This window comes from Condylura cristata, unplaced genomic scaffold (genome assembly GCF_000260355.1).
Source record: "Condylura cristata isolate star-nosed mole 26May11 unplaced genomic scaffold, ConCri1.0 scaffold00013, whole genome shotgun sequence".
NCBI classification, from domain to species: Eukaryota; Metazoa; Chordata; class Mammalia; order Eulipotyphla; family Talpidae; genus Condylura; species Condylura cristata.
The window spans coordinates 41,776,654-41,795,876 of NW_004567114.1; the positions used below are offsets into that span (position 1 = coordinate 41,776,654).

General features: G+C 37.6%; 1 protein-coding gene across 4 annotated transcripts in view; it reads right to left on the bottom strand.

Moving 5' to 3' along the window:
* Positions 1-8,717: 8,717 nt before the first annotated feature.
* Positions 8,718-19,223, bottom strand: part of FAM179B (family with sequence similarity 179, member B) — a 60,930-nt gene continuing 50,424 nt past the window's right edge. For 3 of the 4 annotated variants that reach the window (XM_012724644.1, XM_004682104.2, XM_012724642.1), the window contains 5 exons: positions 18,334-18,452; positions 15,354-15,543; positions 13,742-13,961; positions 10,944-11,030; positions 8,718-9,839 (listed from right to left, as the gene is read on the bottom strand). In XM_012724644.1, coding sequence (XP_012580098.1) covers positions 9,586-9,839; positions 10,944-11,030; positions 13,742-13,961; positions 15,354-15,543; positions 18,334-18,452 — 870 coding nt within the window. In that variant the 3' untranslated portion in view covers positions 8,718-9,585. The remainder of the gene's footprint in view (positions 9,840-10,943; positions 11,031-13,741; positions 13,962-15,353; positions 15,544-18,333; positions 18,453-19,223) is intronic. The other variant, XM_012724643.1, reaches the window with a different exon arrangement.

Consider the following 19,223-nt stretch of genomic DNA (forward strand, 5'->3'; position numbering starts at 1 on the left):
GGACCTTTTCACACAGGGAGATAGGATAGAAGATATTAGTATAAACCATTGATCAGCTTAATAAACCATTGATCAGCTTATGGCAGCCAGGACCCTTAGGCCTCAAAACCCAAATCAGGAGGCACAACACCTGGACAGGTGTTAGAGTGTTGCAGGGATTGTTAAGAGCACGCACCTAGAAGTGAAAGATATGGGGATTAAAGAACAAACCATCCACCCTCCCTTCGGAAAGATGATGATAAAACCCATCACAGCTCCCACAGAGGGACAGCAGTCTTTGGGCAAACTCCCCCCCACCCCCACCCCCACTATTCAGGTGCTTCTTTCCACCAACTCTCTTCCTCTGCAGAGCAGCAGCCTTTTGCCTGCCCCTGACCTGCACCATGCCAGGGCCTCTCTTCACTGACCTCCCTCAGCAGAGGCAGCTTCCTCAGGCTGCCCACCTGCAATTACTCAAGCCTCTCTCAGCAAGCTTGTCCCTTTAGTGGCAGCTCTTTCTGCCTGCTGACTTCCATGCAAGTATCCTCTTTTCTGTCCCTTTTCTAAAAACCTGCTCTGTAAATATATCTGACATCTCTGTGTCATGGAGAAACTTGCTGTGTGTGGCTGGAAAGGGGAGCTCTGGAGAAACATTTCCCAGAGTGAACTCAAGGACCCCACACTCCAAATCTCTTCCATTTATTTGTCCAGATCAACTGTCCACCCTTCTCCACATGCTCCATCTGGTGAAGATTGACTCTGAACTATGTTATTGGCTCCCTTGCTCCTGGTTTCTAGTTGGATCTGGCAGATAAGGAATCTTGAAAGAATGGAAGGAAGGAGAAAGGTCAGAGTCCTCCCCTCGATATCTCCACGCAGGGACTTGGCCCTCTCCTTATCACTTTCTTCTTCCAGATTTCAGGTTTCCCTGTTACCCTGCCTGTAAATAGTCTTTTATTTACCACTTTTCAAATCACCCTGTTTCTCTCCCTCCACCAAGCCACCTGTACGCAGGTGGTTTGCCTCCCTCCTCTAACCCTTCTATACTCTCTCCTGTTTCCTTTATTAACTGTTATCTTCTTTTTGCAGAATTCATATTTTTACTCTATTGTTTGTATATAACTGGGTTGTTTTGGGTTTGTTTGTTTGTTTTTTTTGATATTTCTATTCCACAGATAAGCGAAATCACCCAATATCTATCATTTTTTGACTTATTCCATTCAACATAATCATCTCTAAGTCCATCCATTTTGTTCCAAATACTGTTTCATCTTTCTTCACAGCTTGAGTAATACTCCAGTGAGCATATGTTCCACATTTCTCCATCTAGTTACCTACTGAAGAGAACTTGGGGTGTTTATATGACTTGACAAATTGTGAACAGTGCTGCTATGTATATAAGTGTAGATACATCTTTTCATGTTTTAGAGTGTTCATCTTATTTGAGTAAATACCTAATAGAGATATTGCTGCATGATAGGAAATTTCCATTTTTATTTTCTTAAGAAATCTCAAGGCCTTCCCAGGTGGAGCAGTGGGTTGAAGTATAACACTATGAAGCTATCACATTCACCACCACCACCACCCCACCCCCAGGCCGGGGGGGGGGTGACCCACATGGGATAGCAGACCTCTCCTGACCCCCTCAGCAGCATATTTCAGTCAATCCACCTGTTCTGCTTCCCACTCTGTCTCTGGTGAAAATCCTCTTATGCCCTGCATCTCTTACCTGTACTCCAATTCTTTAATACACAAATAAAAAATCTTTAAAACTAAAAAAAGATTGCTCCTTTTAGGTGTGGTTGACATGGTTCTCCCACCACTGAAACGCCTGTAAATCTCCCAAGTCCATTATGTTTTCTCTCCTTTCTCATCCTTCCCTCTCCCCTTCTCTCATACTCCTCTCAACTCTCTCACCCATCCCTCCCTCTTTTTTTTTTTAAAGATTTATTTACTTATGCATACAAGAGCCAGCTTAAAAATTAGAGGTGGGGTCCTCCCTGGTGGCCCAACAGGTTAAAGCACAGCACTAAGACGCTAAAGCTACTTCAGCATGAGTTCGATCCCCGCTCCAGAGGTGATCCACATGACGGCAGACCTCTCCTGACCCGTCCCCTGCTCCTCTCAGCAGTGTACTTTGACGATCTGCCTGTTCTGCTACTTGCTCTGTCTCTGGTGAATCCTCTCACTGCCCCTGCACCACTGGCGTGTACCTCAGTTCTGTATACATAAATAAATAAATCTTTTTAAAAAAAGAAAAATCAGAGGTGGGAGGGGGGTTGAGAGGATCACCAGAGATAGAGTGGGGGAGCAGAACAGGCAGATTTCACTGAAATAAATTTCTAAGGGGAGCAGCAGCTGAGGCAGGAGGTTTTACTGCACCATGTAGGGCAACTGCCTAGCCTGGGATGGAAGTCTTGCTGCAGTGGCTGGGGACAATACCTGAGATTTGTGGTCAACTTTCAAGGGTTGATTTTAAAGTTTGTTTTTGACACTTTGTTTGGTTTCCTTACCTTCCACATATATGTGAGATCATCCAGAACTTATCTTTCTCACTTTACCTTACTTCACTTAGTATAAATAAGGACCAAATTTAAGTAATTTTCCGAATTTAGGATTCTCAAAAATTTTTTGAGAAATTTGGAGTCATCATGGGTTCCTAAATATATGCATAAATAAATAAATAAATAAAAATCTTTTTAAAAAAGAGAGAGAGAGAGTGGCCCTCCCTGGTGGCGCAGCGGGTTAAAGCACAGCACTGAGAATCTAAAGCCGCTTCCGCATGAGTTCGATTCCCACCTGCCCCAGAGGTGACCACATGGCGTGGCAGACCTCTCCTGACCCGCCCGCTGCTCCCCTCAGCAGTGTACTTCGTTGATCTGCCTGTTCTGTCCCCCAATCTGTCTCTGGTGAAGCCTCTCACCGCCCCTGAGCCTCTGGCCTGTACCCCAGTTCTGTATGCACAAATAAATAAATCTTAAAAAAAAAGAGAGAGAGAGAGAGATTACTAGAGAGAACATGTGTACTGATATTCCTGGAAATGGATGTAAACCTCACACTGTATCTTTCTTGTAAGGTCACAGCAGGGTGACCTGGGCAAAAAAGGAGAAACAACCCCAAGGTGACTAACAAAGGATATGCCTTACTAGCAAAAAACAAAGAGGGACCAACTTGCCCAACCCGATGGTGGTTTACAAACCCAGACCTAACTCCCTGCAAGAGAAAACCCCCTACCATACATCGCCCCCCTGGCTGAAATTTTTTACTCTCCAAAGACCACCTATAAAGTTCCCTAGTCTGTACACTGGGCTTGAACTTCCTGGACCCCAAACCTAGGATCTGTGAACGTCACCCAGGAGGGCAATAAAGCCTTTCCCTCTCTTACTTCTGTCTCCTTGCCTTATTCTATCTGCCAGACTTACATTTCTAAGTTATAGAAAGGGAACCAGTGATTTCTTCTTTGATTAGCAAGAGGCAGAGCTGAGTACAATACAATTCCCTCTTTAACTAAGGAAGGTTGAAGGACTTGGGCAAAGATAATTGCTGTGGTATCAACTGATTTTTTAAAAAGATTTATTTATTTATGCATGCAAAAACAGAAGTAGAGGCCAGAGGTGTATGGGGCAGGGGGTGAGGTTCCACCGACAGAGTGGGGAGCAGAACAGGCAAAATGGCTGAAATACACTGTGAGGGTAGCAGTGGGTGAGACAGGAGAGGCCTGCTGCACCATATGGGTCACCTTCCTGGCAGAGGATCAAACTAGCAGGCAATGGCTGTGGATAGCTTCGTAGTGCTGTGTTTTAACCCCTTGCACCACCAGGGAAGTCCCCCATTACTAAATTTAACAAGTAAACCACCATTCCTTGCCTGACTGGCAGGGTTGGGAGGCTTAAATGGATTAAGGGAATGAATAGGACTGCCCTGGAAAACTTAGGCCATTAAGCTGACTATCCCTTAATTTGATGATCCATTATGCAAATTCAAATCATTAATTGTGACTCAACTGAGTCTAACCACATTAACCAAACCATGAATATAAATATCTCCTCAGGACCCTCACTGAAAGCAACAAATCTCCCCTGGCTTGCCAGCTGCTTCCCTTAGCAGTATATTTCAATAAATCTACCTTTTCTGTTCTCCACTGTCTCTAGTGAATTGTTTCACCCTCACACCTCCCAGCTATGGTCTCTTATCCTGCTCGATCAGCTTTATTTGTCAATGGATTATAACCTGAGATTGTTACAAATCCCCAAAATTCTGTGGGACTGAATTATCTGCTAAAACAGATCCACTAGAGTTTGAGGTGAAACAGCAAAGGTTTTTTTGTTTGTTTGTTTGTTTGTTTTTCTTGTAAAGGAACCAACATTGGAAAGAACTCGCTTTGCTTCTTGAGGGAACTGGAAGGAGATAATTAAAGGGTAGGGTCCATGAGATAAGGTGGAGGAGAACAGCACCATAGCTTGTTTGGGGTTGGGTTATGCCTGGGGCATGTGCAGACTGGTTATATCCCAACTGTCATGTAGGTTCTCAGACTTCTCCCTTCTGACAATCATTAGTCAGAATCTAACCCTTTTTGTCTAGCATGGTACACATGGATCCTCTGGTGAGTCAATTATTGGACAACATATTAGGTTAGTGTTATGGTACTATTTAACAAGGTTAAAAACTAAATTGCCCTACTCCTTACCGAGCAGGCAGGTTTGGGAAGCTTGAAAAGATAAGGCCAATATAAAGGGTTCCTACAGTAGGAACTGGACCATAACACAGACCACCATGACAAGAAAAAACAGCCCAGGTCCCGGAATGCAGGAACGGGGCCAGGATGCATTCTGTGTTAAAGGTCAGTGCCCAAGATCAGATATCCCTGCATTTAACTGTTGCAAACTTGTGCCCCAAGTAAGAAAGACAACAAAACAGTGTAAAAGAGAACCTCAAATCTGCCCTCCCAAGGAGACATCTCTGGTATTTCCTCCTGTCTCTGGCAGAGTAGGTAAATAAATCCACCTTTTCTATTCTCCATGTTGTCTCTAGTGCATTCCTTCACCCCCACAACTCTGGCCCTCAACCCACTATTAGACTGCTACATGTAGAGGCTAACAGTCCTTGATTTAGTCTCTCTGTTCAAATAGGTAGCAGAGCAACTCAGCCTAGCTCAGCCTTGATTCAATTCCTTTGTTCATAGGACATAAGGGAACTCTTATCCTATCAGGTTCAAATTTTATTTTACCTAGAAAATAGGAATGGAGAAAAGGAGCCTGACTGAAATCTGACTAAGATGAGCATTTTTAAAACACCCTGAAGCAAACATCATAAACAAAAAGTCATCAAGCAATTCAAAATTGGGCTGTTAAAAATAGAAAAACAGAAAACCAAACAGAATCATTCATGATGGATCTCCACCCAGACTTAATACCTAATTTCATTGTAATTTCAGCCTCTCCCAAAAGTATAATCCTAAACCAATTGTTCTAGAATTTCCAAATCACTGCCAGTCAGGTAATCTGTATAAGATTGCTCTGCTTTCCTGTGAAGGTGGTCTTACCTGAAATACTCTTTTGGGGCCCTTATCCCACTCTTTTTGTCTTTATAAATTCTTCATTTTGTAGAAATACTCCTTTGCAATAATTATACGGGAAGCTGCTAGATTCTGTTAATCATTTCATGAAAAAAAAATAGATCTCTATACTTGCAAATTGTTTTTTGTTTTCAGTTTTCATTAGAACTGAGGCTCCTAAAGGTTAATAAATCTATTAAATGTATCAAATTAAAGTTGCTAGAAACCTGGCAAAAGAAAGAAAATTTGTTCTAAAGTGAAGCTGGTTTTTTAAAGGCACAGGCAAATCCTGAATATAGCAAGGGAAGTTATACATTTGTGAAAGTAGAATCTTAGGAAAGAAATTTTGGCACGTAATCAAGCTAGGTAAATTTAATAAATTTGCTTTAAAAAATAAATTTTGGCCCTCCCTAGTGGCTTAAAGGGTTAAGTCTCAGCCCTATTAAGCTATCAGCAGCCACTGCAGCACCTGTTGAAGCCCTGGCCAGAAAGGTGACCCACATGGCACAGCAGACCTCTCCTTCTTGTCCTCTACTCTCAGTATTGTATTTCAATAGATACGACTATTTTGCTTACACTTTCTCTGGTGAGTCCTCTCACCTCCTCACACCTCTGACTTGGACCCCAGGTCTTGTACACAAAAATAAAAAGAAATCTTTTAAAAAGTAATAATATCAATGGTTTACTTATATAACTAAAACCCTCAATTTTCTTTCATCTGTTAAATGGATAAAGTTGTCTGCTCTGGATAAGAGATTGTGAACGATTTTTTCTCCCGTTAAGTAGTGACCTAGAAAACAAGAATGTTGTGTGTAATCAAGATAATATCCTGTGTGTTGTGTCATTTTAAAAAAAAAAATCTTTATTTTTTTTAAAGATTTATTTATTTAAAGATTTGATTTAAAGATTTGTTTATGCCTACAGAACTGGGGTACAGGCCAGAGTTGTGGGAGGTGAAGGATTCACCAGAGACAGAGTGGGTAGTAAAAAAGGCAGATGGACTGAAATATACTGCTGAGGGGAGCAGCAGGGAGGTCAGGAGAGGTCTGCTGTCCCAAGTGGGTTAGCTCCTTAGTCCAGAGACTTACCTCATGCAACAGTGATTGAGATTAGCTTCATAGTGCTTTAACCACTTGTGCCACCAGGGTGGACCCTTCTTTCTCTCTATTAAAAAAACCCCATCTTGGGGGATCCTTGGTAATGCAAGGGACTCAAGTCTCAGCACTTTGTAGCAAGTTTGATCCCCTGCCAGGAGCTGAACCACATGGTGCAGCAGTTCCCTGTTGTCGTGCCCACTGCTCCCCTCAGCAGTCTATTTCAGTTAGTCTGCCTGTTCTGTTCCCCACTTGGTCTCTGCTGAATCCTCTCACCCCAAACTAGGTATTCTGACTTGTACCCCAGCTCTTATATACATAAATAAGTAAAATAAACCCTAAAAAATATCCACAGTCCCATCTTGTGTTACTGTGTTAAGGGGAAGGATGTCCTAAAGGAACTCTGCAGAGTTTTGTGCACTCTACCCACTCCAGCTTTCTGGACTCTACCCCCTACTCCAGTGATTGGAAACTACAACTCTCAGCAGTACCAAGGAGAGAACTGAAAGGATCCAAGGACGGAGCTAAGCAGGCATTCTGGGACTTTGGGGGATATTATCCAGTGGTGCTCTCTCACTCAGGCAACGCTCTCGGGACCAGTGACTGGGGGCTATCAGTTAGTTATTAGAGCTCCAAGTCAGCCTAGCCAGTATGATATTCTAGTTACCTTGTATCTCTCTCTTTCCCTGGGTTGCTCCTTTTCCTTTCCCCTTTTGTAAATAAACCCATTATTGACCCTTTTGTGTGTGCCTGCAGTAAATTTTAAGCATGCAGGTGAGGACCCAGACAGGCAGCCCAGTTCACACTGGGCTGCACTGTAACAATTGTAGTATCCAGAGTTGCCCCATTCATAAATGATTTAATAAAGCCTATCAGATCTCTAAATTTGTGAATTTTAATATTTGTGATTTTCACTCTCCTTTCAGTTTAGTGTCAGATGTCAATCAAATGTTTTCAGTCACAAATTAATATAAAGAATCACAATGTTAGAGGCAACTACATTAGAAAACTGGCCAGTGACAAAAGAAAAAGAATAAAGATAGTTCAGAATTGTAATAAAGTGATCATATGTTGGTCCCTATGAGCTGGCTACTAGCTGGCCACTTGTGGGCAACTGTGACCCATTTGCTATCTATAAGTCACAGCAGCACATTCCTTTACTACCTATGGAGTATAGCTCATTTCACGAAGCAGACCCAGAGACCCCTAAGCTACTGCAACCTAATAATCCACAGTGAACTATCTCTAAGATGGTCTCAGGATAACCCCGCCCTGTGATAATATCAAATACTTTGTTGTGATGCAAATGTCTCTTGACATATGGTCACGATGTCCCCTTCCCTGTCCCTCATAAAACTTTGTCCCCCATTTCAATCCCAACCTCTGTACGCCTTTTTTTTTTTTTTTTTTTTTGTGGTGGTGGAATCCGTATGCCTTTAATAAATGCCACAAGAACTTTGGCTCAAGTACCAGTCTTGCCTTGCAAACCTGTTCCATGACTGCTATGTCCTTCATTGTATTCTTATTGCCAAGAGGCAACAAAGTTCCTGTTGGAACAATCATATAGTAAACCACAATACAGAACTACAGTAATTCTAGAACCCGATTGGACTTTAAAAATCATATAATCTAACCATCACATTTTAGAAATGAGAAAACTGAGCCCTAGACTTGGCAGGTGACTTGCCCAAGGCCACACAGAGAATTTTCCATCAAGTTAAAACTATAACACAGGGGCCCTCCCTGGTGGCGCAGCGGGTTAAAGCGCAGCACTAAGAAACTAAAGCCACTTCCGCATGAGTTGGGTCCTGCCTGCCCTGGAGGTGACCACATGGTGCGGCAGACCTCTCCTGACAGGCCCGCTGCTCCCCTCAGCAGTGTACTTCATCGATCTGCCTGTTCTGCTCCCCGCTCTGTCTCTGGTGAATCCTCTCACCCTCCACATCTCTGGCCTGTACCCAGTTCTGTATGAATAAATAAATAAATCTTTAAAAAAAAAAACAACTATAACACAGGTTTACTCTTAGGTCAATATTAAGTATATCAAATGAAAGCTGGAAAAATAGGACACTTCTCACACATCTACAGAAATAAAACTTTATTTTATAACATTCCTGTTCTTTTTTAGGATGCATACAGTACTTATAGCCCAAGAATTCTGAGAAAATCTATAGAAGACCTGGCACTATTTGAGAATTACACAACTGGGCAGCAAAATAATACCTTTATAAATGTCAGGACATATGGAAATAAAATTTAGTATTTGCACAAAAAAATAGGGAAGTTACATTCAATACGTTTTGTGAACTGCACATTTAAAATGTTTAAATGTATTCTAAAACTTTGGTCATCATGCTTTATTATAATTTGTTGAATTTCACAATTATGTAGATGATTAAACCCAAATAGTAAGCAAATATATCACATTAACACAGCAGCAAAAGCAAGCTAATACTGCACGATATTAGCAAACTGATTTTAGAAACACATGTTTTTCAAAAATAGCACACAAAACTTAGTTTGTGATAACATAGTTCAATGACTTATCTTCCATTTCATAAAATAAGGTTAAGTAATGAGACATAGCAGAACATGATTACATAATAAAAAGTATATTTTTAATTACAAATCTAATTGTACATATACGGCAACAAATTGTAGTTTCTATAGAATAGTGCAAATGAGCAGGACTTTTTTCCAAAACATTAAATTGGATTCATTCAATGTGCCTCAAGATTTCATGAATATTAGGTTACATTATTTACTTTAGGTTTGTGTGTGATGGGTACAAGTGATGAGGCAAATGTGTACTTTTAAGCTGCAACTAAAAATAGCCATTGACTTAATTTACTGGATGAGAAGTGCAGGCACTGAAAATGTAACTTTAAAAGTTCCATTTGTTATCATGTAAACAGTTTTGTTCACCATACCATATTTCATTAAAGTTTCATAATTCCTTCACATTGTGACATCAAGTAATTCCTCTAAACTTTTTTTGATATGTGGTGGTTGACATGCAGCCTGAATTAATAGATTCTGACCCATTTGTGCAAAAAGTGCTTTTGATAATTTAGCTGTGGCTGTTCGTATATTTCCTCCAGCTCCAGGTAGAGAGCCACTATTTGTCATGTTCCCTAAGAGATGCCATAAAACAACCAACACTTTCTGTTCTGTGGCATGGGGCTTCCTTTGATAAAGTTCCATAACAATATCTGAAACACAAAAATATGACAGTGAATTTTTTTATGAAAATAAATACACATTCTGTTAATTGAGAAGCATATCAAATATTTTAAGATTCTATATGCCATCTGTCCTTAAATGCTAAGCTTTTTTTTTTTAATATTACGCATTTTTAAAATAATCAGAAATTTTTCACCCCAAGATTGGGATGTTGAAGCACTAGAATCCCATATATTATTGTTACAGGGCACCCCAGTGTGAACTGGGCTGTCTGTCTGTGAGTGGTCATTCTCGGCTTATAATTTAGTTGCACTGCAGGCACATACAAAAGGGTCAATAATGGGCTTATTTACAAAAGGGGAAAGGAAAAGGTACAACCCAGGGAAAAAGAGAGAGATCAAGGTAACTAGAATATCTTACTGGCTCTGCTGACTTGCAGCTCTAATAACAAACTAACTGATAGCTCCCAGCCACGTGGTCGGTGCCCAGAGCCCCGGCAGAGAGACCTTTGGACAAAATGGCTCCCGATTTATCCCCCAAAGTCCCAGAATGCCTGCTTAACTCTACCCTTGGGTCCTCACAGTTTCCTCCTTGGTACTGCTGGGAGTTGTAGATTCCAATCACTGGAGTATGGGCTAGAGTCCAGAAAGCTGGAGTAGGGGGTGGAGTTCATAAAACTCTGCAGAGTTCCTTTAGGACATCCTTCCCTTAGCATTATAATTAATTCAGGTAAAGGTAGTAAAGATAGGAATCAACCCAAAATTTACCTCACTGTTTAATACATGCAGTTAAATAGAAATTTACACACTTTTAAAAAAAAGCCCACCAAGCATCTAATTTGAAACAGCAGTTTTTATGAACACAATATTTGATTTTAATGTCATTTTATTTATCCTGTTTATTGCTACTAACAGAAAGACAAAACCCTGGATTAAAAAAGGACAAAACAAAACTATTTTGAAGAAAAATTTTGGGTAAAAATTAAAAGGTTTCTCATGCAGCAGTATACAATTTATTACTACTTCAAGGATAATCATACTTAATTCAGTAGCTTACCTAAAATTAAATCTAAATGCCCACCACTTGATACTTGGTTAACATTTCTTTAGAAATAATAATTTAAAAATATTTACCAGCAAGCTTTTCGGTCATATCTTGTTTTGCTTTTCCATTTAAAAACTGAGCTTTTGTACAAAATGGCTGTAGAAGTAAATAATTGTCTAAACAAAAGGAACAAAACAAAAACGTGTGTTTAAAGAGTTTCAAGATTTTAATTATTTTCTATTTAACACTGAATGGAAAAATGTGCAAATAAATGCAAATGTGCTAAAATTTTTAATTTTTAAAAAAGATTTATTTATGCACACAGAGCTGGGGTACAGGCCAGAGGTGCAGGGGTGGTGGGAGGACTCACCAGAGAAAAAGCAGGGAGCAGAACAGGCAGACTGACGAAGTACACTGCTAAGGGAAGCAGTGGGCAAGACTACAGAGGTCTGCTGAACCACAAAATCACCTCCAGGATCGGGTATCTAACTAGCACTGAAGTGGCTGCTGCAAGCTTGCAGTGCTGAGTCCTAACCCACTGCGCCACCAGGGAGGGCCATAATCATATTTTTTATCATTATTTAAAATTCTCTATAAAGCCTACCAGAGTATTTTCTTTTTCAGAGTACTATTCTTATAGAAAATGAGAAATAAAAGTACCTCATAGACTATTAGAGAAGATATCAGAAGTGTAATAAAGAAGAACTGTTTATCTCCTAGGTATCTTGGTTCAAATATTTTATAGGTTTATTAAAAAATAGAAAATTTACTTTTTTGGGGTAGTTTTTATCTTTGTTGACTTTTTTCAAAGTTTTAATTTTGAAATATAAGTTCACAGTAAGTTGCAAAGATAGTAAAGATATATCCTGTGTAACTCATCCAAAGGTTACATTTTATGTAACTACAGTACAATATCAAAAAAAAAGGAAACTGAAGTTGATACAATATGTATATATAGTTCTACTTCATCACATGTGGAGATTTATATGACTATTGCTGTAATTAAAACAGAACTAGTCTGTCACCAGAAAGAACTTCCAAGTGTAACAATCTTCTTAGTTATAGATAAGACTTGGCCTTCCCTAAACTTTTGACAACCAATAATGTTTTTGTGTAATTTTGCTTTAAATTTGTTTTTCTGTAGTTCTGTCAAATTTATTTCTCTGTAATTTTGTCACATTAAGGTTATACAAATGGAATCCTGTAGAATGTGATTCCATTTTGGGTGCTGGCTTTTTTCACTCAGTGTAATAACCTAGAGATACAAATTTTTATGTGTAACAGCAGTTCATTTATTTTCATTGCTAAGGGGGTATGGATGTATGACCTTTAAACAGGGAATTGTGCCTTGTTGTTTCCAGGTTTTGGTTATCACAAACAAAGCAACTACGAACAATTGTACATGCTTTTATGGTACCAATGTTTAGGAATGCATTGGATAAATTATCTGGCAAGTATATGTTTAGGTTTTTAAGAAATAGCCAAAACATTTTCTAGAGTGGCTAAACCATTTTATTTACATTGTTATCAGAAATGTATGAGAGATACAGCTTCTCTGAAACGTTGTTAGCATTTAGTGTAAATTATTCTTACATTTGACATAGCCTGAATGTTTATATGCCCCTCCAAAACTGATAGGCTGCAACCCAACTCCCAATATAAAGGCATGGGAAGTGATCAGGTCACCTCCCTTTCAAATGGGATTAGTGCCCTTATAACAGAAGTCTCAGAGAATCCCTTTGCTCCTTTCACCTTGTGAGAACACGGCAGAAGATGGCAATCATGAACCAAAAAGTAAGCCCTTGCTAGACACTGATGCTGCTGGTGCCTTTTTCTTGAACTTACCAGTTTCAAGAACTGTGAGAAATAAATGTTTGTCATTTTTAAACCGTCATTGTATGCAGTTTGTTTTAGCAACCTGCACCGGCTAAGACATTTTCTTATAGATTTATTTTTATTTATTCATGCATACAAGAACTGGGGTATAAGCCAGAGATGTGGCGGTGTGTGTGTGTGTGAGAGTATTCATCTGAGACAGAGCAGGGAGAAAAGCAGGAAACTTTAATGAAATACACTGCTGAGGGAAGTATTGGGTGAGACAGGAGAGGTCTGCTGCGTCATGTGTGTCAGCTCCCTGGCCTGGGATTAAACTCATGACTTATGGTGGTAGCCTGACAGAGCTGAGACTTTAACCCCTGAGCCACCAAGGAGGCCCCAGACGAAGACATTTTTTATAGTAATCATTTACTCAGTTTGCATTTTCATTTCTCTAAAAGCTAGTGATTTATTGTACATTTTTTCATGTAGTTGTCATCCATAAATATACTTTTTAGTGAAATGTTTCATGTCTTTGTCCATCTTTTAGCTCAATTTTATTTAATGTTGAATACTGAGGGTTCTTCATTCAATGTATGAGTTCTTTGTCAGGTATTTTCTCCTATCTACACTGTCTCTTTACCTACTTAATAGGATCTTTTGCAGAGCAAATGTTTTGAGTTTTGAGGAAGCCAGTTAATTGATTTTTATATATCAAGTTTTTAGTATCATGCTAAGAACTCTTTACTAAACCCTAAGGTCTAGAAGATTTTCTTAATGTTGTCTTCTTAAAGCTTTATAGTTAAGTTTTACATTTAAATCTATTATCTAATTTAGTTACTTTTGTATCATATGAAATTGAATAATTGAAAAATCAAATATGGGAAGGAAAACTCAATTTCATGAGAGTAAAAATCATTAAAATACTAAGACTATAATTTATAACATTAAGTGATAAGAAATTGAATAGCAAGGATTTCAGTATTACAAATGCTTTAGAATCAAAATATGTAGAGTCAATAAGTACAAAAGTAATATCAAAATACTATAATGCCAAGACAAGATCTCTTACCTACATATTGACTCAGGGCCTGAACAACATTTGTAGCAGCAGCATAGATGCCTGGATTCTTGGAATTCAGATTGTTATCTACTATTGCTGGAATGAGCATGTTAATTATAGGAGATAAGTTATCTCTAAGCAAAGGGATCATTTTGTGCATTGTTTCTAGAGCCACCAGATTTACTTTACTATTGGAATCATGAAGTCGAGATTTAAAAGCATCAAAGATCTGAAAATAAATTGATAAATTATGTAAGTTAAATATTAATAGCTATTACATTTAAATTCCTTTCAGCATTTCATATTTACCTTTAGTAAGAGCATTTCTCCTACTTCAGTATATTGTTTAAAAACACATACACACACGTCTTACTATACCTGAACTTAACAGGAACGTCATAAAAATTTAGATGCTAAATCTAAGCGCCAAATTTTCCCACAACAAAAAGAGAAAGATTAAAAAAAAAAACAACAACACCCTAATGAATTAAGTTTGAGGAATTTGGATCATCCCTTGGTTAACTGATTTACTGAAATGTGACAAAAATGCTGTTTTTTTGGAAGTTGCAAGTTAGCTTAGCTAATCTAAGAATTTAGGAAAGATTTATTTATAGCAGAAGTTGACAGGTTGTTTTATAGTACAGAGATTTGACTTCATCTCAGTTTAAGTTTCTCATGAAATTTTAGATGAAATAATACAAGTTTCAATTTGTATTATTACTTTTCAGCATGATTATTTTAACAATTACTTCTTGCCCCTTTAGAATCCTTGACTTTCACAGATATACTAAAGCAAAAGCTAAGCAATTCTTTAGTCACATCAGGTAATCCCTGAGGGCTGGGACTTTTAGCTAATACATATAGCAGTTATATATGTACACAGATACAAATATGTAGCTATCTATATGTATAAACAGACATGTAGAAATATATATAACTGATACAATTAATATTTTCCATGTTAAGAATAGTCTTCCCAAGAGGTTAGTTGGTATTTAATAGACGTCAAAGATGTAACTTTCTTTTTACAGAAAATGGTAATGTGCTACTTTTTCTTCTTAAAATTAAGAGAACATCAGTAGAATTTAGAGTAGTTAGATTATGTTTGCCAAGTTCAATACACGCAGTATAAATTTAAAATGGAATTTAATAAATCAATAATGGAATTAATCAAATTAAATTCTACTGAGATAGATCCTATGCACTGCTACTACTAACATAGATTCACATACATACAAATTTCTAACCTACATATAAAAAGTTCAATATCAATTTCAAAGTAAGGTCAGGTTTTTTAAATTCCCTGGTTTTTAAAATATTTATTGACTCACTCAACATTGTGTTTCCTGAATGCCAGGTTACCAGCACTTGGAGAATGCAGTATTTTCAAGGAGCTACCATTTAGTGGGATGATTCAGACAATTAATTGGCGGTTTTCTTAATTTTCCCCCAAATATTTTGATTTCTCTGGAATGCTTTTATTATAGCAAAACCTTATTAAGCCATTATTTTTACTAAGTATATTTTAACACTTTAAAATCATATATATAAAGTACTAAGATGCAGGGATTTTATTAATGCTAATTAACTGTATTAGTCATAGACTGAAAAAGAAAATTACCTTCACAATGTTTCCAATAACAAGTTCTTGATTGTTTTCAGTGTCTGATAAAAGTTGCTTAATCCCATTAATACGATCACGAAAATCCTTTGCATTTAATAAACCTGTTATGGCTTTAATGTACTCAGCACTTTCTAAGGAATTACGGGGAAATGGTTTACGGGTGACTTCACGTATTTCAGTTACCTCTCTAAGGTGAATGAAAAACAAATATAATTTCACATTGACTTCTGTTAAAAATAAAATATAATAATTATCAATATACATTCTTTTTTTTCCAAAAAATTATATAAACCATAACCACAAAATCTCTTGTTGGGAGCCCCTGTGATTGTTGATCAACTTGGACTTATAGGGTTCAGCATGCAGTTTCACTAAAATTATGAAAGCAGAGGAATACAAAGTCAGCAAAGAGAAAAAGGTACACAGAGCTATTCTTGAGGAAAACAGAGGCAAGTTTTCAAAAGGCTTTGTTGCATATGTCAAGCAGAACACAACTCCTCCAGCAAAAAATTGGCAATACATCTGAATTGTCTACCAATGAAGCTTATTAGATGGTCCATGCCCAGATTCTACTGAGAACTAGCCAAGTAGGGATTCTTTGCCTAAGATCACCAAAATTCCAGATTCTAGAAGTAAAGCAAGGCTTCATCCAAAAGTATATAGCTTGACCAAATAATTTAGGTACAGTAAACTACCCTTACAAATTAGGGATTGGTGGGAATGCTTCTAGTTCCCAGATGCCAGTCAAGTGCTAACTTTGCAAGCAGAACTTTCTGAAGCAGAAGCCCTCTCTGTTAACTCTCTCCCCACCCTCCCACCCCCTTTAACTCTCCCTCCATTTTAAGGTTAAAATGTATCAAAGGCTTCATTTTCTTTTTTAAAATTGTAACTGAAACTTTTAAAAATTGTAAATGGGATCATTTTCTTAATTTCATTCTCTTCTTGCTTGCACATAGGAATGCAACTAACTTCAAACTATATCACAGTTAATAGCCAAGTATTGGAGTAAAACTAAACACAAATCAATGAAATTGAATTAAGAACCCAGAAACAAGCCCACATTTATGAGGACAGTTAATTTATGGCTACCAAGAGACTTACAAAGAATGAAACTAGGAGACTGAGATGTTACACAAAGTTACTTTAAAATGGATCAAAGGTTAAGACCTGAAATCATAAAATGCACAGAAGAAAACAGGCAAAATAGTCTGAGACATTTGTTTTAATAATGTCTTTGGGTATTTGACTACTATGATGAAGGAAACAAAAGCAAAAGTTAACAAGCGGGACTTCATTAAACTAACAACCTTCAGCACAGCAAAAGAAATCATTAAAACAAAAACTTACTTATGGAGTAGGAGAAAATATTTGTATATCATACACCTGACAAGGGACTAGTATCCAAACTCTAAAAAGAACTCAATTAATTCAACAAAAGAAAATAAGCCAATCAAAATATGGGTATAAGAGTTAAGTAGACATTCGTCCAAAGACATACAGATGGCCAACAGGTAACCTGAGGAAATGCTCATTATTAATTATCATTAGGGAAATGCACATCAAATGCACATCATACCCATATCATACCCATGGGAATAAACTATATCAAAGACCAGAAACAACAACTGTTGGCAAAATTTTCTGTGGAGAAAAGGTACATTGTTAGTGGTAATGTAGACTAGTTCAACTTTTTATTTTTAATTATTTATGCACACAGAAACTGGGATGTAGGCCAGAGGTGCGGGTGATGGGGTGAAAGGATTCACCTGAGATAGAGTGGGAACATAATAGGTAGACTCACTGAAATACACTGCTGAGGGGAGCAGTGGACAATACAGGAAAGATCTGCTGTGCCGTGGGGGTGGCAGGTCAGCTCCCTTGCTGGAATGGAATTAAGGCTGCAGTGGTGACAGCATTGAGACTTAACCACAAAGCCACCAGGGGAGACCCATTCTAGTACAACTTCTATCGAAAACAGCATAGAGGTTTCTCAAAACAATAAAAATTGACCTATCATATGATTCTGCAACCTCACTTCCAGATATCTACCCTCAATAATGTACATGCACTAATCTGAAAGAATATATGTACTCTTATGTTCATTGAAGGTACTATAGAAACAATCTAAGAGCCAATGACAGATGACTGAATTAGGATGTGGTATATATACACAATGGAACATCACTCAGCTATTAAAAAAAGATGTCATTTGTGACAACCTGGATGGAACTGGAGTAGATTATGTTAAGCAAAATAAGTCAGGAGGAAATAAGGTTACCAGAAGGGAAGCTGAGAAGATCAGAAGCAAGGGATACGGGGGACCAATGGACTATATGATTTGGGGGTGATAATGATATAATACACATTTTAAGAGGTATGAACCTGTACCCCTAAAACATACCATGTTGTAAAATCAATAAAAATAAATTAAAGCTTTAAATATCTAAAAATATATTGGATATATCACTTAATACCTTTTAAAAGAGATTTACAAATTGTATAATCAATTTTTAAATGCTGAAATGTTGTTTAAGTAGATTATAGAACTGATATACAATTATATTTACAAAAATATTTTAGTTATTTACTGGTTGGTGGTATTAAGGGTGATTGATCTACTCTTCATATTTGCGTTTTCTAAATTGTTATGTCCTTTAACCACATTATCTATTACTTTTATAGTAAAGGGGGAAAAGTAACAGTTGTAAACTGAAAAAACAAAAACAGTAGCAACAAAAAAGAAAATTAGTTAGAGCTATCCAAAACCAGCCCTAATGTTGATAATTTCAATAACACAAAAGCTTTACTAATGTCTAGTGCATGTTGAAGCAAGGTTTTTGTGACTATATAATTGCCCTGTTAAAACCAATTAACTCACATTAAATTTGATAAACACTCCTGAGATAGTTAATAAAAACATATAAATGAGAATGTTATCACTAGAGAGTAATTTCCCTAAGGATGTGGAATATTCTACCTTTCAGATGAATTGAAAGCATCTCTAGAAATGGATGATGACCTTGTATTTCCAACACTGCCAGTATGAGATCGTCTTCCTTTTGCTGAAGGAGTATCTAGCGGTATCTCCCCCAAACCCTATGCATAAGTACAAAAAAAGGAAATGTAGAAAAGTCTTAAAACTAGTAAAGTCAAATAAATTATTCAATGTAATTTTCATAGCTGTTATTATTGATTTTTTAAAAAGATTCATTTATTCGTAAAAAAATGGGTGTAGGCCAGAAGTGTGGCAGTGAGGGATTTACCAGAGACAGAGTCAGGAGCAGAATTGTCAGACTGAAATATACTGCTGAGAGGAGCAGTAGACAAGACAGGAGAGGTATGCTGCACTATGTGGGTCAGTACACCACAGTGGCTATGGACAGTTTCATAGTACTGAGACTTAACCCCCTGTGCCACCAAGGAGGCCCTATATAGTAAGTTTTATATGAACCATTAAAAATATGAGTTAAGCTGAAATTTTTAAGAAAAACAGGTAAAAAAAATGGCCTAAAATATGTATTTCTATACATCTTTGAAATATTATTCCTTAGCCCAAGGCTATCAAAGGAAGGAAATAAATTAGCACAGAAAAATTCAACATTAATAAATATAATTTTGCAAACAATTTACAAATGGTTTACTTTTTTGTAAAACACTTTTCATATTTTATTTCACTTAGTATACCCTCAGTCACTCATCTTGTAGAACCACTGCCTCTCCATTATATAATAGAATTAATGGGACAAGGGGTTCCACTCAAGGAGCTCCCTTATCAATGCTCTGCAGTGTGGTAGAAGCTCTGACAACGGAACATACAAGATAAATCAAACAGGGACCAACTGAATTAAACATCATTACTGCCACTTT